This window comes from Eubalaena glacialis, chromosome 20 (genome assembly GCF_028564815.1).
Source record: "Eubalaena glacialis isolate mEubGla1 chromosome 20, mEubGla1.1.hap2.+ XY, whole genome shotgun sequence".
Taxonomy (NCBI): domain Eukaryota; kingdom Metazoa; phylum Chordata; class Mammalia; order Artiodactyla; family Balaenidae; genus Eubalaena; species Eubalaena glacialis.
The window spans coordinates 31,998,628-32,020,065 of record NC_083735.1 but is presented as its reverse complement, the minus strand read 5'-3'; the positions used below and the strand labels follow the sequence as shown (position 1 = coordinate 32,020,065).

At 36.7% G+C, this 21,438-nt stretch overlaps 1 protein-coding gene across 1 annotated transcript in view; it reads left to right on the top strand.

Annotated features, from left to right (window-relative positions):
- LOC133081386 (disintegrin and metalloproteinase domain-containing protein 5-like) overlaps positions 1-21,438 on the top strand; it is a 159,307-nt gene that overhangs the window by 80,258 nt on the left and 57,611 nt on the right. The window contains exon 14 of the mRNA XM_061177481.1: positions 6,172-6,367. Within this exon, the coding sequence (XP_061033464.1) occupies positions 6,172-6,367 (196 nt within the window). The remainder of the gene's footprint in view (positions 1-6,171; positions 6,368-21,438) is intronic.

The following is a 21,438-nucleotide window of genomic DNA, read 5'->3' as shown; positions in this document are numbered from 1 at the left end:
ACAATTAAGAAAATGGTAATAGGAATATACATACTGACAATTACCTTAAATGTAAGTGGATTAAAATGCTCCAACCAAAAGACATAGACTGGCTGAATGGATACAACAACAAGACCCATATATATGCTGTCTACAAGAGACCCACTTCAGACCTAGGGACACAAACAGACTGAAAGTGAGGGGATGGAAAAAGGTATTCCATACAAATGGAAATCAAAAGAAAGCTGGAGTAGCAATTCTCATATCAGACAAAATGGACTTTAAAATAAAGACTATTACAAGAGACAAAGAAGGATACTACATAATGATAAAAGAATCAATCCAAAAAGAAGATACAACAATTGTAAATATTTATGCACCCAACATAGGAGCACCTCAATCTATATGGCAAACACTAACAGCCATAAAAGGGGAAATCGACAGTAACACAATAATAGTAGGGGACATTAACACCCCACTTTCACCAATGGACAGATCATCCAAAATGAAAATAAATAAGGAAACACAAATTTTAAATGACACATTAAACAAGATGGAGTTAATTGATATGTATAGGACATTCCATCCCAAAACAACAGAATACACTTTCTTCTCAAGTGCTCATGGAACGTTCTCCAGGATAGATCATATCTTGGGTCACAAATCAAGCCTTGGTAAATTTAAGAAAATTGAAATTGTATCAAATATCTTTTGCAACCACAACACTATGAGACTAGATATCAACTACAGGAAAAAATCTGTAAAAAATACAAACACATGGAGGCTAAACAATATGCTACTAAATAACCAAGAGATCAGTGAAGAAATCAAAAAGGAAATCAAAAAATACCTACAAACAAATGACAATGAAAACACGATGAACCAAAGCCTATGGTATGCAGCAAAAGCAGTTCTAAGATAGAAGTTTATAGTAATACAATCCTACCTCAAGAAGAAAAATCTCAAATAAACAATCTAACCTTACACCTAAAGCAATTAGAGAAAGGAGAACAACAAAAAAAAAAAACCCCAAAGTTAGCAGAAGGAAAGAAATCATAAAGATCAGGTCAGAAATAAATGAAAAAGAAATGAAGGAAACGATAGCAGAGATCAATACAACTAAAAGCTGGTTTTTTGAGAAGATAAACAAAATTGATAAACCATTAGCCAGACTCATCAAGAAAAAAAGGGAGAAGACTCAAATCAACAGAATTAGAAATGAAAAAGTAGTAACAACTGACACTGCAGAAATACAAAGGATCACGAGAGATACTAGAAACAACTGTATGCCAATAAAATGGACAACCTGGAAGAAATGGACAAATTCTTAGAAAAGCATAACCTTCAGAGACTGAACCAGGAAGAAATGGAAAATATAAACAGACCAATCACAAGCACTGAAATTGAGACTGTGATTAAAAATCTTCCAACAAACAAAAGCCCAGGACCAGATGGCTTCTCTGGTGAATTCTATCAAACATTTAGAGAAGAGCTAACACCTATCCTTCTCAAACACTTCCAAAATATAGCAGAGGGAGGAACACTGCCAAACTCATTCTATGAGGCCACCATCACCCTGATACCAAAACCAGACAAAGATGTCACAAAGAAAGAAAACTACAGGCCAATATCACTGATGAACATAGATGCAAAAATCCTCAACAAAATACCAGCAAACAGAATCCAGTAGCACATTAAAAGGATCATACACCATGATCAAGTGGAGTTTATCCCAGGAATACAAGGATTCTTCAATATATGTAAAAGGATAAAAACCATATGATAATCTCAATAGTCGCAGAAAAAGCTTCTGAAAAAATTCGACACCCATTTATGATAAAAAACTCTCCAGAAAGCCATAGAGGGAACCTACCTCAACATAATAAAGGCCATATATGACAAACCCAGAGCCAACATCATTTTCAACTGTGAAAAACTGAAAGCATTTCATCTACAATCAGGAACAAGAAAAGGATGTTCACTTTTGCCGCTTTTATTCAACGTAGTTTTAGAAGTCCTAGCCTTGGCAATCAGAGAAGAAAAAAAATAAAAGGAATCCAAATTGGAAAAGGAGTAAAACTGTCACTGTTTGAAGATGGCATGATACTATACATAGAGAATCCTAAAGATGCTACCAGAAAACTATTAGAGCTAATCAATGAATTTGGTAGAGTAGCAGGATACAAAATTAATGCACAGAAATCTCTTGCATTCCTGTACACTAATGATGAAAAATCTGCAAGAGCAATTAAGGAAACACTCCCATGTACCACTGCAACAAAGAGAATAAAATACCTAGGAATAACCTACCTAGGGAGACAAAAGAGCTGTATGCAGAAAACTATAAGACACTGATGAAAGAAATTAAAGATGATACAAACAGATGGAGAGATATACCATGTTCTTGGATTGGAAGAATCAATATTGTGAAAATGACTATGCTACCCAAAGCAATCTATGGATTCAGTGCAATCCCTATCAAACTACCAATGGCATTTTTCACAGAACTAGAACAAAAAATTTCACAATTTGTATGGAAACAAAAAAGATCCCGAATAGCCAAAGCAATCTTGAGAAAGAAAAATGGAGCTGGAGGAATCAGGCTCTTGGTCTTCAGATTATACCAGAAAGCTACAGTGATCAAGACAGTATGGTACTGGCACAAAAACAGAAATATAGATCAATGGAACAGGATAGAAAGCCCAGAGATAAACCCACGCAATATGGTCACCTTATTTCTCATAAAGGAGGCAAGAATATAAAATGGAGAAAAGACAGCCTCTTCAATAAGTGGTGCTGGGAAAACTGGACAGCTACATGTAAAAGAATGACATTAGAACACTCCCTAACACCATACACAAAAATAAACTCAAAGTGGATTAAAGACCTAAAATGTAAGGCCAGACACCATCAAACTCTTAGAGGAAAACGTAGGCAGAACACTCTATGACATAAATCACAGCAAGATCCTTTTTGACCCACCTCCTAGAGAAAGGGAAATAAAAACAAAAATAAACAAATGGGACCTTATGAAACCTAAAAGCTTTTGCCCAGCAAAGGAAACCATAAACAAGACCAAAAGACAACCCTCAGAATGGGAGAAAATATTTACAAATGGAGCAACTGACAATGGATTAATCTCCAAAATATACAAGCAGCTCATGCAGCTCAATATCAAAAAAACAGACAACCCAATCCAAAAATGGGCAGAAGACCTAAATAGACATTTCTCCAAAGAAGATATACAGATTGCCAACAGACACATGAAAAGATGCTCAACATCACTAATCATTAGAGAAATGCAAATCAAAACTACAATGAGGTATCACTTCACACGGGTCAGAATGGCCATCATCAAAAAATCTACAAACAATAAATGCTGGAGAAGGTGTGGAGAAAAGGGAACCCTCTTGCACTCTTGGTGGGAATGTAAATTGATACAGCCACTATGGAGAACAGTATGGAGGGTCCTTAAAAACTAAAAGTAGAACTACCATATAACCCAGCAATCCCACTCCTGGGCATATACCCTGAGAAAACCATAATTCAAAAAGAGTCATGCACCACAACCTTCATTGCAGCACTATTTACAATAGCCAGGATATGGAAGCAACCTAAGTGTCCATCAACAGATGAATGGATAAAAAAGTGGCACATATATACAATGGAATATTACTCAGCCATAAAAAGAAACGAAATTGAGTTATTTGTAGTGAGGTGGATGGACCTAGAGTTTGTCATACAGAGTGAAGTAAGTCAGAAAGAGAAAAACAAATACTGTATGCTAACATATATATATGGAATCTAAAAAAACCAAAAAAGTTTCTGATGAATCTAGGGGCAGGACAGGAATAAAGACGCAGACGTAGAGAGTGGACTTGAGGATGTGGGGAGGGGGAAGGGTAAGCTGGGATGAAGTGAGAGAGTGGCATTGACATATATACACTACCAAATGTAAAATAGGTAGCTAGTGGGAAGCAGCTGCATAGCATAGGGAGATCAGCTCGGTGCTTTGTGACCACCTGGAGGGGTGGGATAGGGAGGGTGGGAGGGAGAGGCAAGAGGGTGGGGATAGGGGGATATATGTATATGTATAGCTGATTCACTTTGTTATACAGCAGAAACTAACACAACATTGTAGAGCAATTATATTCTAATAAAGATGTTAAAAAAAAATTAACCAACCTGTCAAATACAACTAGTATAGTTATGTAGTGTCATCGGTGTGCCAAAGGGAAATATTTTTCTGCTGCACAAACAAGATTCACATGTCCACAAGGATACCTGAACAACTGCTGTTGAGACTGGGATAGTATTTATGATTCTAATTAGTTCCTGGGCCCAATTATGGAAAGGGACATAGCCCAGACTATGATTTTTCTGATATACACAGTAATTTTTTTACTATGCTGTTAAGGCTAATATGATGGTCAGAAGCAGTAAATTAACTCACTCATCCCTGGTTCAGTTGTGTAAAGGGACACAGCCCTGTACATGAATTATACATTACATATGCAGACTGATAGTCTTGGCAAGAATAAAAGTAAATTAAAAACTACAAGAAAAAACAAAATAAAAATATTTTAGGAGAAAATAATGTGGAACAAGGAGCCAGAAGGTTTAATGTTTTAGGGTCGTTTGGGAATTAGAGAGCCGTGGAAAGGAAAATAAACCCCCTTTAATGGAAGAGCAAGTACAGTGATAAAGCTTGGTTCAAAGGGCATTTGAGGATCTGGGTATTTAAGTATTGAAAAAGAAGTTGGGTGAAAGAAGCCACTCTAATAAGGCTATATACTGTATGATTCCAACTATATGACATTCTGGAAAAGGCAGAAATATGGAGACAGTGAAAAGATCAGTGGTTGCCAGGGACTGAGGGGGAGATGAATAGGAAGAGCGTGAAGGATTATTAGCGTAGTGCGAATACTCTGTATGATACCACAACAATAGATACATGTCGTTATACATTTGTCTAAACCTGTAGAATGTAAAACACCAAGAGTGAACTTTAATATAAACCATGGATTTTGAATGATTATGATGTGTCAGTGTAAGTTCATCAGTTGCAACAAAGTACCACTCTAGTAATACATGCTTTGCATGTGTAGGGCAGGGGTTATATGGGAAATCTCTGTACTTTCTCCTCATATTTTCTGTGATCCTTAAACAGCTGTAAAAAATAAAGTTTTAATGGTAAAATAAATTAGAATAAAAGGAAGATTGCCATTTATACACATTTGTAAAAGGAAGTATATTCTGAAGAAACAAATATTAATACTTTCTCATTATATGTATTTTCTTTTAAAAACAATTTTGATTATTTGTTTTGATTTGAATGCTAACTCTATAAGCTTGGGTAACACAAGTATTGTTTTGTCTTCCCACCCATCTCTTGGAGAACTTGTGTCAGGTTTGCTTCAGGTAGCAGATACTTGTTGTAAATGAGAAAACTATCTAGAAACCCTCTTTCAGAGGCGGGGCAGTGAATGTTATATAATCTGGGTCTCTAGGACCTTTGAAGCCAGAACAAATTTGACTTAGTTTGTGTACGATAGTGATGATAGCCATGAGGAATTGGGACTTGGGTTGAGGAAAGGGTTTGCAGTCATGGTATTTATATGTTTGTTTTCAAAAGCAGATATAAATAAAGGGAACCCTGGAAGCTATGAGCTAACAGTAAGCACTGAAGAGGTCAGAGATATATAATTGGACAAGTTATTTTTTACAGTTGTTTTCAATGTGGTACATGAAACAAACCTTCTCTTGTGTGTCCTGCAAACTTTTTTCTAAATGTTTATGAGGCATATTTATTGTTTTGTAAATGGTTGCTGATTTCTGCTTTAAGGATGGCATATGGAGAAACCAGAGTCTGCCCATGTGAGCATACCCTTAGTGGGTTGAAAGTAATTTTTATAGTAATTACTTAGCTCTACTTTCTTTCTTTTTTATAATTATGGTCGTCTGCTTATTTTTTAGTTTCTCATATCTCTCACAAGCAATACCCACTCCTTTACGCACAACAGATTCAATCACCTAAATGTCTGTGCAATGCTTAAGTAGTTAACAAGAAGACAATTTCCTCATTGCTCTTAGCAACTTAGAAAAAATGGATGGAAACTTCAAGCCTGAAGAGAAAGAAAACTTGGGTATCATTTATATGTAATTTTTTCTTATGTTTCTTTTCTCTTCCAGATAAAACCAGTGAATACACCTTGTAGGCAACCAGTTGATGAATGTGATTTTCTAGAATTCTGTGATGGGAATAACGCACACTGTGTGCCCGACACTTATGCACGTGATGGGCAGAGTTGTGATTCGGGCGACTCCTTGTGCTATAAAGGACGATGTCGGTCGTTTACCAGACAGTGCAGACAATTAATTGGAGGAGGTAATGACCACAATTTTCTTCTTAGTTCCTAAATTCTGATGATTCCAAGCTCTGTTATTTAATGCTATAAAACAAAAATGTAAGTGTAATTTTAAAATAAGTGTATCCTATTTGTAGCCCTAATGTATATTAGTGTTAAAGGAAGTAAAGTTTTCTTAATTCTGAGAAAACACTTCTGAATTTATAAGGAATCCTTATTTGCACAAGGGCGAGACCTCAAGTGGAAATACAGCTTCTTGGAAGATTATATTGACAAAAAAATTAAGTAATAGTCAACCTAAGAAAGAAATAGAGAATTTTATTCAAGCCAATCTGAGGATTATAACCCAGGAGATAGTCTTCCAAAAAGCTCTGAGAACTGTTCTGCCCATTAGAGGTCAAGGCACAGTTATATATGTTTTCAAGACAAAGGGTTATACATGAAAGTAACATACTGACAGTATACATAGTCCAGATCTGCGTGTAGAAGACATGTAGTGGTTCATCGTGAACCCTTACAGGATTGAGAAAGGAATGTTATCTCCTAAGGAGTCATCTTGCTGATGCCAGGAGAACATTGCTCTTTTTGTTTTGACACATAAAGCAATGTGAGTGCAAAACGAATAGTTACGTCAGGGTTTCTCCACCTGAGCACTGTGGATATCTTAGGCCAGGCAGTTCTTGCTGTGAGGGGTGTGGGATCCTGTGCACTTTAGCATTTTTAGCAGCATTCATGGCCTTTTCCTTCCAGACACAATGCCTGCAGGCCTTTGTGGTTTTCACAGCTGGGGTGGAACTGATGCTGGCTTCTAGAGAGTGGAAGTCCGAGTTGCTACTAAATATCCTACCATGCACAAAACAGCCCCTATAAGAAAGAATTATCTGACCCCAAATATAAGGACTTACCAGATGCCATCTCATTAAATGCTTTCTGGCTGTTTTGTAGTTCCACTGAGAGAAAATATTTGCAAATCGTACATCTGATAAGAAATTAATATCCAGAATATATAGAAAACTCCTAAAGCTCAGCAACAGAAAACAAACAGCCCAATTCAAAAACAGGCAAATGACGTGAATAGATATTTCTCTAAAGAAGACATGCAGATGGCCAACAAGCATATGAAAAGAAGCTCAACATCACTAATCATTAGGGAAATGCACATCAAAACTATGAGATACCACCTGACACCCATTAAGATGGCTGCTGTCAAAAAAAACAACACAACAAATGTTGGTGAGGATGTGGAAAAATTGCAACGGTTGTGCACTGTGGGTGGGAATGTAAAATGGCATCACCACTATTCTGTGTATGGCGATTCCTCAGATTATTAAAAATAGAATTACCATATGACCCAGCAATTGCTCTTCTGGGTATACGCAAAAGAATTGAAGGCAGTGTCTGGAAGAGATATTTATGCACTCATGTTCATAGCAGCATTATTCACAATAGCTAAAACTTGGAAGCAACCCAAATGTCCATCAATGGATGAATGGATAAAGCAAACTGCGGTGTATATAAACAATGGAATATTATTTAGTCTTAAAAAGGATGGAAATTTTGCAACGAAGTACAACATGGAGGAACCTTGAGGACATTATGCTAAATGAACTAAGCCAGTTACAAAAAGACAAATGCTGTATGATTCCACTGAAATGAGGTACTTAGTAATCAATATCACAGATACAGAAAGTAGAATGGTGGTAGCTGGGGCTTGGGGAAGGGAAGAATGGAGAGTTGTTATTCAATAGGTATAAAGTTTCCATTTTAGAAGATAAAAAGAGTTATGGAGATGGATGGCAGTGATGGTTGCACAACAATGTGAATGTACAATGAACCACTGAACTGAACACTTAAAAATAATTAAGATGGTAAACTTTGTTATGTGTATTTTAACACAATACAAATTTGTAGAAAACAAAAACCAATTTATTTGATATATAGTACCTACCTCTTTTAAAATTTCTTTAAAATAATCCAGCTACATATTTTTTAAAGCTTCATTGCATAATTTCCTTACTCTGAAGCCCATTAGCAATTACCATTTTATCATCATATTTTGTATAGTTAGATCTAAATCTTTAATTTCTTGAAGTTTGGGAACTATTTCCTCCCATCCTCTGTGCTTTCATGAGCATCTAAAATGGAATTCATAGGTAGTAAATATATGTGGATTTTTTTTAAGCGGGGGGACAAAAAGGAAGGATCCCTTATGCCAACACAGTGCTGATGTCACTCACTTCAGCACTTCATATAAGGCAAGTCTAGTGATCATGAACTTCTTCAGCTTTGTTTGTCTGGAGAGATTTTCTCTCTCCTTAATGTTTTAATTGAAGTATAGTTGATATACAGTAATATTATATGTTACAGGTGTACAATATAGCAATTCACACTTTTTAAGTTTATACTACTTTTATAGTTATCATAAAATATTGGCTATATTCCCCACATGATACAATATATCCTTGTAGCTTATTTTATACCTAATTTATACCTCTTCACCTCCTACCCCTATATTGACCCTCTCCCCTTGCCTGTCCCCCTGGTAACCACTAGTTTGTTTTCTGTATCTGTGAGTCTGCTTCTTTTTTGTTATATTCACTACTTTGATATATTTTTTAGATTCCACATAAAAGTGATATCATACAGTATTTGTCTTTCTCTGACTTATTTCAGTTAACAGTGACCTCCAAGTGCATCCAAGTTGTTGCAGATGGCAAAACTTCATTCTTTTTTATGTTTGAGTAGTATTCCATTATGTGTGTGTGTGTGTGTGTGTGTGTGTACTCGTACACCACATCTTCTTTATCCATTCATCTGTTGATGGACACTTTGGTTGCTTCGACAATTGTAAATAGTGCTTCTATGAATATTGGGAGGCATGTGTCTTTTTGAATTAATGTTTTTGTGGGGTTTTTTTTTTGGATATATATCCAGGAGTGGAAATGCTGGGTCATATGGTAGTTCTACTTTTAGTTTTTTAAGACCTCCGTACTGTTTCCCGCAGTGGCTACCCCAATGTACAGTCCCACCAATAGTGTACGATGGTTCCCTTTTCTTCACATCCTCCCCAACAGTTGTTATTCATTTTCTTTTTGATGATAGCCATTCTGACCAGTGTGAGGTGATACTGTGGTTTTGATTTGCATTTCCCTCGTGATTAGCAATGTTGACCATCTTTTCATGCACTTGATGGCCATCTGCATTTCTTTTTTGGGAAAATTTCTATTCAGTTCTTCTGCCCATTTTTTAATCGGGTTGTTTGTTTGTTTGTTTGCTTTAATGTTGAGTTGTCTGAGCTTCTTATATATGTAGGATATTAACCCGTTATCTGTCGTATCATTTGCAAATGTTTTCTCCCAGTCTGTAGGTTGTGTTTTCATTCTGTTTATGGTTTCCTTTGCTGTGCAAAATCTTTTAAGTTTAATTAGGTCCCATTTGTTTATGTTTGCTTTTATCTCCTTTGTTTTAGGAGATGAATCCAAAAAAAATATTCCTGTGATTTATATCAAATAGTGTTCTGCCCATGTTTTCCTCTAGGAGTTTTTTGGTATCTGGTCTTACATGTAGGTCTTTAATCCATTTTGAGTTTATTTTTGTATCTGGTGTGAGAAAATGTTTTAATCTCATTCTTTCACGGGTAGCTGTCCAGTTTTCCTAGCACCATTTGTTATTGAAGAGACTGTCTTTTCTCTGTTGTATATTTTTGTCTCCTTTATTGTAGACCATAGGTGCATGGGTTTATTTCTGGGCTCTCTATACTGTTCTATGTGTCTGTTTTTGTGCCTTCACAATACTGGGTCTTGTTTTTGTATCCATTCAACCACTGTGTATCTTTTGGTTGGAGCATTTATTCCTTTTCCTTTAAGGTAATTATCGATATGTATGTTCATATTGCCATTTGTTAATTGTTGTGGGTTTGTCTTTCTCAGTCTTTTTGGTCCTTTCTTCTTCTTTTGTTCTCTTGTGATTTGTTGACTATCTTTGTGTTATGTTTGGATTCCTTTTTCTTTTTTCTGTATATCTAATGTCGATTGTTGGTTCGTGGTTACTGTGAGATTTTTGTATAACAGTCTATATATATTCGTGATTGTTTCAAGTTGCTGATGTCTTTATTTCAAACACATTTTTTAAATCCTGTATTTGTATTTTCCTCCCCTTGAAATTACTGATTTCTCTGAATTCTTTTGATATTATATTTTATATCTAATTGTTTTGTGTATCCCTTAACTGCTTATTGTGGATATAAATGAGTTTACTACTTTTGTCTTTTAACTTCCATACTAGCTTTGTGTGTGGATGATTTCCTACCTTTACTATACCTTTACCTTACCAGTGAGGTTTTTCATTTTGCAATTTTCTTGTTTCTAGTTGTGGCCTTCTCTTTGTCGCCTAGAGAATTTCCTTTAACATTTTTTGTAAAGCGGGTTTGGTGGTGCTGAACTCTTTTACCTTTTGCTTGTCTGTAAACCTTTTGATCTCTCCATCAAATCTAAATGAGAGCCTTTCTGGGTAGAGTATTCTTCTTTGTAGGTTTTTCCATTTCATCACTTTAAATATATTGAGCCACTACCTTCTGGCCTGCAGTTTCTGCTGAAAAATCAGCTGATAGCCTTATGGGGGTTCCCTTCTATGTTATTTGTTGCTTTTAATATGTTGCTTTTTTCTATGTCTTTAATTTTTGGCAGTTTGATTAATATGTGTCTCAGCGTGCTGCTCCTTGGGTTTCTCTTGTATGTGACTCTCTGTGCTTCCTGGACTTGAGTGAATGTTTCCTTTCTTATGTTAGAGAAGTTTTTGGCTATAATTTCTTCAAGTATTTTCTCAGGTCCTTTCTCTCTCTGTTCTCCTTCTGGGACCCCTATACTGCGAATATTATGTGCTTGATGTTGTCTCAGAGGTCTCTTAAACTGTCCTCATTTCTTTTCATTCTTTTTTCTTTTCAGCACAAGTGATTTCCACTACTCTGTCTTCCAGCTCACTTATTTGTTATTCTGCCTCATTTATTCTACTATTGATTCCTGCTAGTGTATTTTTCATTTCAGTTATTTTTTTTAATTAATTTATTTTATTTTTGGCTGTGTTAGATCTTCGTTGCTGCCTGCGGGCTTTCTTTAGTTGTGGCGCGTGGGGACTACTCTTCATTGCGGCGCGCGGGCTTCTCATTGTGATGGTTTCTCTTGTTGCAGAGCACGGGCTCTAGGTGCACGGGCTTCAGTAGTTGTGGCTTGCAGGCTCTAGAGTGCAGGCTCAGTAGTTGTGGTGCACGGGCTTAGTTGCTCCGCAGCACATGGGATCTTCCAGGGCCAGGGCTCGAACCCATGTCCCCTGCATTGACAGGCAGATTCTTAACCACTCCACCACCAGAGAAGCCCATCATTTCAATTGTATTCTTCATCTCTCTTTGGTTGTTCTTTATATTTTCTAACTCTTTGTTAAAAACTTCTGACTTCTCGCTCTGTACATCCATTCCCATCCCAAGTTCTTTTATCATCTTTACAATCATTACTCTGAACTCTTTCTTGGGTAGGTTGCCTATCTTCACTTCACTTAGTTCTTCTTCTGGGGTTTTATCTTGCTCCTTCATCTGAAATATGTTCCTCTGCTGCCTCATTTTGTTTAAGTTGCTATTGTATTTTTGTCTATGTGGTAGGTTAGTTACATTTCTTGACCTTGGAAAAGTGGACTTCTGTAGGAGATGTCTTATGTGTCTTAGCAGTGCACACCCCTCTTGATACCCAAGCCATATGCTTTATGGATTTGCCCTAAGAGAACTGTGTGGGCCCTTCTTTTCTGGTGGACTGACGATGTGGTTGGTGTGGTAGGCTTGGCTGGCCCCTGGTCTGGTTGATTGCCAGGCCCTGCCTTTTGTGAAGGCACTCAGCTGCTGGGTGGTAGGGCCGGGTTACAAGGCGGCTGACTGCAGGACCCCAGGGAGCTCTGGATGTAGCGCTGGATCGCTGGTGGACAGAGTCAGGGTCCAGAACACTCCAGGGATGTTTTCCCCCATTGGTGGGTGAAGCCATGCCCTGGGGTTAATGTGCTGGATTACCAGCAGGCAGAGTTAGGTCCTGGAGTCTGGCTTCAGGACCCACAGTTCCCAGAGCTGGTGTCAGATTGCTGGTGGGGGTGGTCGATTTCTGATACAGTTGGGTGTGGCATCTGGGGTGTCTTGCAGCTTGTTGTTGGGCTGCTAGTGGGCAGCGCCATGGCACAGCTGGTCCCAGGGTAGAGTCTGGCCTGCCATGCACAGGCTGTATCCACAGGCTGTGGGATTGTGGTTTTCTTGTGTTTGGTGTCTGCCCTCTGGTGGGTGAGACTGGTCTAGAGACTAGTGCAGGTTTCCTGGAAGGCAGGGCCAGTGCCTGCCCACCGGTGTGTGGAGCTTGGTCTTGGCCCTCTTATAGGCAGGGCCATGTCTAGTGGCCTGTCTAGAGTTGCTGTGGATTCGGGAATCTTTCGGTAGCCTGTCTGCTGATAGATGGGGCTGTGTTCCCACCCAGTTAGTTGTTTGGCCTGAGGCATCCCAGCACTGGTTGCCTACAGGTGTTTGATGGGGCCAGGTTTTGGCACGAATGAGATAAACGGAGTATCCCAAGATGGTGGCTACCAGCAGCAGTGTCCACACGGTAGTATGCTCCCAAATATGCCTGCTGCCAGTGTCTATGTCCCCAGGATGATCTGTAGCCACCCCTGGCTGTCTGGGAGACTATCCAAGACCAGCAGGTAGATCTCTCCCAGGCTCCTATCAAATTAGTGCTCTTGCCCTGTGTCCTGATGTGTGTGAGCTTCTCTGTATGCTCTTTAAGAGTGAAGGCTCTATTTCTGCCAGTCCTTTGGGATTTCTGAAATTAAGCCCCACTGGTCTTCAGAGCCAAATGCTGTGGGGGCTGGTCTTCCTGGTGTAGGACCCCTGGCTGGGGACCCCAGTGTGGGGCTCAGAACTCTCACTCCTGTGGGAGAACCTCTGCACTCTAATTATTCTTCAGTTTGTGGATTGCCCACCCAGGGGTATGGGATTTGATTATATCAGGAGTCTTCCCCTCCTACCCATCTTGTTGTGGTTTCTTCTTTATGTCTTTAGGTGTAGAAGATCTTTTCTGGTAGGTTCTGGTCTTTTTCATCAATGGTTGTTCTCAGATAGTTGTGATTTTGGTGTACTCATGAGAGTAGGTGAGCTCAGGGTCTTTTTACTCTGCCATCTCCTCTCCTTAATTGAAGGGCAGTTTTCCCCTGTATAGTATTATTTGTTGGTAGTTTTTATCTTTCAGCACTTTGAGTATATCATCCCACCACCTTCTGGCCTGTAAGGTTTCTCATGAAAAATCCACTCATCGTCTTATGGGGGTTTCCTTTTATGTGACAAATCACTTTTTTTCTACTTACAATATCCTCTCTTTGTCTCTGAATTTTGAGAATTTGATTGTAATGCGTCTTGGTATGGATTTCTTTGGGTTCAACTTATTTGAATTTCTTCGGCCTTCCTTGTTCTGAACATCTACTTCCTTTCTCCACTTTGGAAAATGTTAAGCCTTTATTTCTTTGAATATACTTTCTGATCCTTTCCTTCTCTATTCTTCTTCCAGAACCCCCATAATGTATATATTAGTGCCTTTGGTGGTGTCCCATAAGTCCCTTAAGCTTTCTTCACTTGCTTTCATTCTTTTGTCTTCTTTGCTCTTCTTACTACATAATTTTCAATGACCTGTATTCGGGTTTGTTGATGCTTTCTTCTGCTTGATCTAGTCTGTTGTTGAACCCCTCTAGTGCATTTTTCCATTCAGTTTGTACAAGTGGTACTTGGGGCTCTGGACAAATGGATCTACTCTTTCCCTTTCAAGGGGGAAATTGAGAGCTGGGATTATTCATCCACTCACCCTTTGGTGAGCAGTGGGGAGTACCCTTGGTGTCAAATATGCCAAGATGCTGTCCTTGTTGTCCCCCTTGCAGCTAGATTGTCCAGACCCATCAGAACTCCCAGAACTTGAAAAGCAAATTCCAGATCTATGGAAAGCCTCCTTGGAAATATATGGGTGCTGGACCTGCAAACAAATTCCTTCTCTCTTCTGGGTGAAGCTGAGAGCTTCCTGCTTGTAAGCACTGCACTAGGGCAGGTTTCTGGCAAGAGGGTTCCTGAATCTCCCTACTGACTCCAGTGGTTTTGCTTTCTCCCAGAGAAGATGAGACTTTCATTTATTTTCAGGTTCATCACAAAGGGAATTTATTTATGAATTGTTGCTGAATCAGTGTATTTGTGAGAGGGCTTTCTTCTAGTGCTTCCTACACCACTATGTTGCTGGTGTCTTTCTCCCTTGGGAATCTCCCCCCACCAATGTTATTGAGATATAATTGACATATAACACTGTGTAAGTTTAAAGTGTAAAAATTGTTGCTATGATACATTTAAACATTGCAAAAATGATTCTCACCATTGCATTAGCTAACACCTCCATCCTGTCACATAATTACCATTTCCTTTTTGTGGTGAAAACTTTAAAGATTTACTCTCTTTGCAACTTTCAAGTATATGACACAGTATTCTTAGCTGTAATCACCATGCTGTATGTTAGATTCACAGAACTTGCTAATATTATAACTGGAAGTTTGTACCCTTCAACCAATATCTCCCTATTTCCACTACTTGGAGCCCATGATAACCACCACATTACTCTCTTTCTCTGAATCTGGCTTTTTGGATTCCACATATAAGTGATATCATACAACATTTGCCTTTCTTGATCTGATTTATTTCACTTATAATGCCATCAAGATTCATCCAGGCTGTCTCAAATGGCAGGAATTCCTTCTTTTCATGGCTGAATAATATTCTGTTATACATATATATTTTATTTACAGTCATCCATTGCTGAAGACTTAAATTGTTTATATATTTTGGATATTGTGAATAAAGCTGCAATGAACATGGAAGTGCAGATATCTCTTTGAGATCCTTATTTCAATTTCTTTTGATGTGTATCCAGAAGTGGGTTTGCTGCATCATGTGGTAGTTCTATTTTAAGATTTTGAGGAATCTCCATACTGTTTTCCATAGTGGCTGCACCTATTCACATTCCCCTTAACAGTGTACAAGTTTTCCCTTTTCTCAACATCCTTGTCAACACTTATTATCTTTTATCTTTTTGATAATAGCAAAAGTAAAAGGTATGACGTGATGTCTCACTGTGATTTTGATTTTGATTTTCCTGGTAATTCATAATGTTGAGCACCTTTTCATGTACTTATTAGTCATTTGCATGTCTTCTATGGAAAATGTCTATTCAGATCCTTTGTGCATTTTCGAATCTTTATTGTTGTTGTTGTTATGGAGTGTAAGAGTTCTCTATATGCTTTGGATATGAATGCCTTATCACATATATGATTTTCAAATATTCTCCCCTTCTGTAGGTTTCTTTTTATTTTATTACTTGTTTCTTTTGCTATGCAGTAGCTTTTTAGTTTGATGTAGTCTCACTTATTTTTGCTTTTGTTGCTTCTGCTTTTGGTGTCACATTCAGGAAATTGCTGCTGCCAAGATAAATGTCAAGGAGCTCTTTCCCTATGTTTCCTTCTAGGAGTTTTACTGTTTCATGTCTTATGTTTGAGTCTTTAATCCATTTCAAGTTCATTTTTCTGAGTGGTGTAAGATAGAGGTCCAATTGCATTCTTCTGCATGTGGTTATGCAGTTCTCCCAACAGCATTAATTGAGTAGACTCTCCTTTCCCTATTGAGTTTCTTGGCTCCCTTGTCAAATATTAGTGGACTGTGCGTAGGGGATTATTTATGGGCTCTCAACTATGTTCCATTGTTCTATGTGTCTATTTTTGTGGCAATACCATATTGTTTTGATTACTATAACTTTTAGTGTAATTTGAAGTCAAGAAGTGTGAAGCCCCTGGCTTCTTTTTTTTCTTTCTCAGGATTGCTTTGGCTATATGGGGTCTTTTATGGCTCCACAAAAATGATACGATCGTTTTTTCTATTTCTGTTGAAAAATGCCATTGGAATTTTGATAGGGATTGCATTGAATCTATAGACAGCTTTGCGTAATACAGACGTTTACATAATATTAATTCTTCCAATACATGATAATGGGGTATATTCCCATTTGTTTGTGTCTTCTTTAATTTCTTTCATCAAAGCCTTGTTTTCAGTGGACAGATATTTCACCTCCTTGGTTAAATTTATTCCTAAGTATTTTATTCTTTCAAATCCTTTTGTAAATTGGATTGGTTTCTTTGTTTCTTTTTCTTTTTCAAATGTTTAGTTATTAGTGGGCAGAAATGCAACTGTCTCATATATGTTAATTTTGTATCCTGTAACTTAAACAAATTTGTTTATTCTAAGAATTTTTTTGTAGAGTCTTAGGATTTTCTGTATATAAGATCATATCATCTGCAAACAAGGGCAATTTTATTTCTTCCTTTCTGATTTGGATGCTTTTTATTTTTTGTCTTTCTGAATTGCTCTAGCTGTGACTTCCAGTGCTATATTGAGTAGCGCTGGTGAGAATGGGCCCCGTTGTCTTTTTCCTGATCGTGGAAGAAAAGTTTTCAACCTTTCACCGCTGAGTATGACATTGGCTGTGAGTTTGTCATATATGGCCTTTGTTGTGTTGCAGTATGTTCCTTCCAGTCCCAATTTGTTGAGAGTTTTTATCATAAGAGGATGTTGTATTATGTCAAATCCCTTTTATGCATTTATTGAGATGATCATAAAATTTTATCTTTCGTTCTATTAATGTGGCATATCACATTTATTGATGTCCATTCGTTGAACCAACCTTGCATCCCAGAGATAAATCCCACTTGGTCATGGTGAATTATTATTTTAATGTGATGTTGAATTTGGTTTGCTAATATTTCTGAGAAATTTAGCATCTGTATTTATTGGGGTTATTGGGTTATTGGTCTGTAATTTTCTTGTAGTATCCTTACGCTTTGGTTTTGGTAGCAGGATAATGCTGGCCCCATAAATTGAGTTTGCAGGTGTTTCCTTCTCTTCAATCTTTTGGAGGAGTTTGAGAAGGATGGACGTTCATTCTTCTTTAAGTGTTTGATATTCACCTGTGAAACCATCTGGTCCTGGGCTTTTCTGTGTTGGAAGTTTTTTGAATCTCCTTATTTGTAATTAGTCTGTTCAGATTTTCTATTTCTTCGTGTTTCAGTCTTGGTAGTTTGTATGTATTTGAAGATTTTATCCATTTTTTCTAGATTGTCCAGTTTGTTGGTTTATAATTGTTGATAGTAGTCTCTCAGGATCCTTTGTACTCTGTGGTACCAGTTGTAATATTTTCTCTTTAAATTCTCTTATTTATTTGAGCCCTCTCTTTTTTCTGACTTAGTCTAGCTAAAGTTTTGTCAAATCTCTTTCTTTTCAAAAAACTAACTCTTCATTTCTTTGTTTCTTTCTATTATTTTCTGGTCTCTATTTCATTTATTTCTGCTCTGATGTTTGTTATTTCCTTCCTTCTGCTAACATTCGCCTTAGTTTGTTATTTTTCTAGTTCCTTGTTAAGTAAAGTGAGGTTCTTTATTTGAGATCTTTATTTTTTCTTAATGTACCATTTGTTGTTGTAAGCTTTCTTCTTAGAACTGCTTTTGTAGCATCCCAGAGATTTTCATAAGTCATATTTTTGTTTGTTTTAAGATATTTCTTGATTGATTTCTTCTTTGACCCACTGGTTGTGCAGGGGCATATTGTTTAATATCCACATATTTGTTAATTTTCCAGCTTTACTTCTGTTATTGATTTCTAGTTTTATACCTTTGTGGGTCAGAAAATATAATTACTATGATGTCAGTCTTCTTAAATTTGCTAAGCCTTGTTTTGTGACCTAACACTACTCTGTACTGGAGAATGTACCATGTGTGCTTGAGAAGAATGTGAATTCTGCTGCTGTTGGATGGAATATTCTGAATATGTTTGTCAGATCCCTTTGGTTTAATGTATGGTTCATGTCCAACGTTTATTTGTTGATTTTCTGTCTGAATGAACTATCCATTGTTGAAAGTGGTGTGTTGAGTTCCCCTACTATTATTGTATTTTTGTCTATTTCTCCCTTCATATCTGTTAGTATTTACTTAATATAGTTAGGTGCTCCATTGTTGAGTGCATATATATTTATGATTGTTATATATTCTTGATGAATTGACCTCTTTATCATTACATAATGACCATCTTGGTCTCTTGTTTCTATTTTTGCCTGAAGTCTATTTTGTCTGATGTAAATATAGCTACCTTTGCTCTCTTTTGGCTTCCACTTGCATGGAATATATTTTACCATGTCTTACTTTTGACATTCTGTGTGTCCTTAAAACTCTACTGAGTCTCTTGTAGGCCGCATAATAGGGTCTTTTTTTTTTTTTCTGTCCAGCCACCGTATGCCTTTTGACTGGAGAATTCAGTTCATTAATGTTTAAAGAATTACCGATACTTAACAGTCAACTAATGCCATCTTATTTGTTGTTTTCTGGATGTTTTGTGTTTTGTAACTCTATTTTTCTTTTATTCTTTTCTTTTTACTTTCTTTTGTAAATTAATGATTTTCTATGGTGGTATACTTTGATTCCCTTCTGTTTATCTTTTCTGTATCTACTTTAAGTGTTTACTTTGTGGTTACCATGAGGCTCACATAAAACGTATGTATGTCATGTTTACATACGTATATATGTGTATATATATATAGAGAGAGAGAGAGAGAGAGCACTGATAATTTATCTTTGATCACATTAAAAACTCTATCCTTTTTTCCCCCTTTCATATTTTTGATGTCACCATTTACATTTTTTTTAAATTGAGGTATAATTGAAATATGATATTATATTAATATCAGTTGTGCAACATAGTGATTCAATGCTTTTAAATATTGCAAAATGATCATGATAAGTGTTGTTAACATCTGTCACCATGTATAGTTACAAACAATTTTTCTTGTACTGAGAACTAAATCTTTTCATATTGTGTACCCACTAAAAGTTGTTGAAGCTATAGCTATTTTTAATACTTTCTTCCTCCAACATTTATATTAGAATCAAGGAGTTGACACATCACCATATTACAGTATTAGAGCGTATTGAATCTGACTATATGCTTGTTTTTACCGGTATGTTTCACATTTTCATTTGTTTTAATGTTACTAATTAGCATCCCTTTACTTCAGCTTGTAGAACTCTTTTCAACATTTCCTGTAAGACAGGTTTAGTGGTGGTGAATTCCCTCCGTTTTTGTTTCTTAGGGAAAGTCTTTATTTCCCCTTCAATTCTGAAGAACAACTTTTCTGGTTAAAACATTCTTGTTTGACAGTTTCTTTCTCTTAGCAGTTTGAATAGATCATCCCATTCTCTCCTGGCCTGCAAAGTCTCTACTGGGGAATTTAGATATCCTTATGGGAGTTTCCTTGTATGAGAAAATTTTTTTCTGTTGCTGCTTTTATAATTGTCTCATTGTCTTTGGTTTAGACAGTCTTATGATTATGTGTATTGCAAAAGATTACTTTGAGTTGAATTTTGAGGTGATCTATTAGCTTTATAAACTTGGATATCCAAATTCCTCACAGGCATGGGACATTATCATCCATTATTTCTTTAAAGAAGCATTCTATCCCTTCCTCGCTCTCTTCTCCTTCTGGGACTGTAATGATGTGTTCATCATTTCTTTGACGGTATCCCATAGGTCAGGTAGGTGTTCTTCATTCCTTTTCATTCTATTTTTTTTCTCCTCTAATTCAATTATTTTATTTATTTTATTTTATGGAAGTATAGTTTATTTACAATATTATGTTAGTTTCAGGTGTACAATATAGTGATTTTATTTATTTATTTATTTATTCATTCATTCATTTATTTTTGGCTGCACCATGTGGCACGTGTTATCTTAGTTCCCGACCAGTGATCAAACCCATGCCCCCTGCAGTGGAAGTGCAGAGACCTAGCCACTGGACTGTCAGGGAATTCCTGATTTTATATTTTTATAAATTATACTCGATATAAAGTTATTACAAAATATAGGCTACATTTCCTGTGGTGTATGTTATATTCATCTATTTTATTTATTTTTACACCTTGTAGTTTGTAACTGTTAATCCTCTTCCTATAACTTGCCACTCCTAAAAGCCTCTCTCAACTGGTAACTAGTTTGTATCTGTGATTCTGCTTCTTTTTTGTTGCATTCATTTGCTTGTTTTATTTAGTTATTCTTTTGATTTCACATGTAAGTGAAAACATACAGTACTTTTCTTTCTCTATATGACTTTCACTGAGCATAACCCTCCAGGTCCATCCATATTGTTGCAAATGGCAAAATTTCATTAGTTTTTATGGCTGAGTCATGTTTCATTGTATACTATATACCACATATTTTTTATCCATTCATTAGCTGATGGACACTTATGTTGTTTCCATATTTTGGCTATGTAGTAAATAAAGCTGCTATGAACATTAGGGTGCATGTATCTTTTCAAATTAGTGTTTTTATTTTTCTTTTGGCTGAACACCCAGGAGTGGAATTTCTCAATCACATGGTAGTTCTATTTTTAATTGTTTGAGGAACCTCCATTCTGTTTTCCATAGTGACTGCACCAATTTACATTTGCACCAACAGTGTACAAGGGTTCCACTTTCTCCACATCTGTGCCAACATTTGTTATTTGTAGGCTTTTTGATGATACACATTCTGAGAGGTGTGAAGTGATATCTCATTTTGGTTTTCATTTGCATTTTCCTGATAATTAGTGATGTTGAGCACCTTTCCATTTACCTGTTGGGCACCTGCATGTCTTCGTTGGAAAAATACCTATTCAGGTACCCTGCCCATTTTAATATCATGTTGTTTGTTTGTTTGTTTGTTTATATTGAGTCATAAGTTCTTTATGTGTTTTCAATATTAAACCCTTATCAGACGTATCATTTGCAAATATCTTCCACCAATCAGTAGGTGGCTTCTAATTTTCTTGATAGTTTGCTTTGCTGTGCAAAAATTTTAAAGTTTGATTAGGTCTCATTTGTTTATTTTTGCTTTTATTTCCCATGCCTGAGGAGACAGTTCCAATAAAAATATTGCTAAGACCAATGTATTGCCTATGTATTTTTCTAGGAG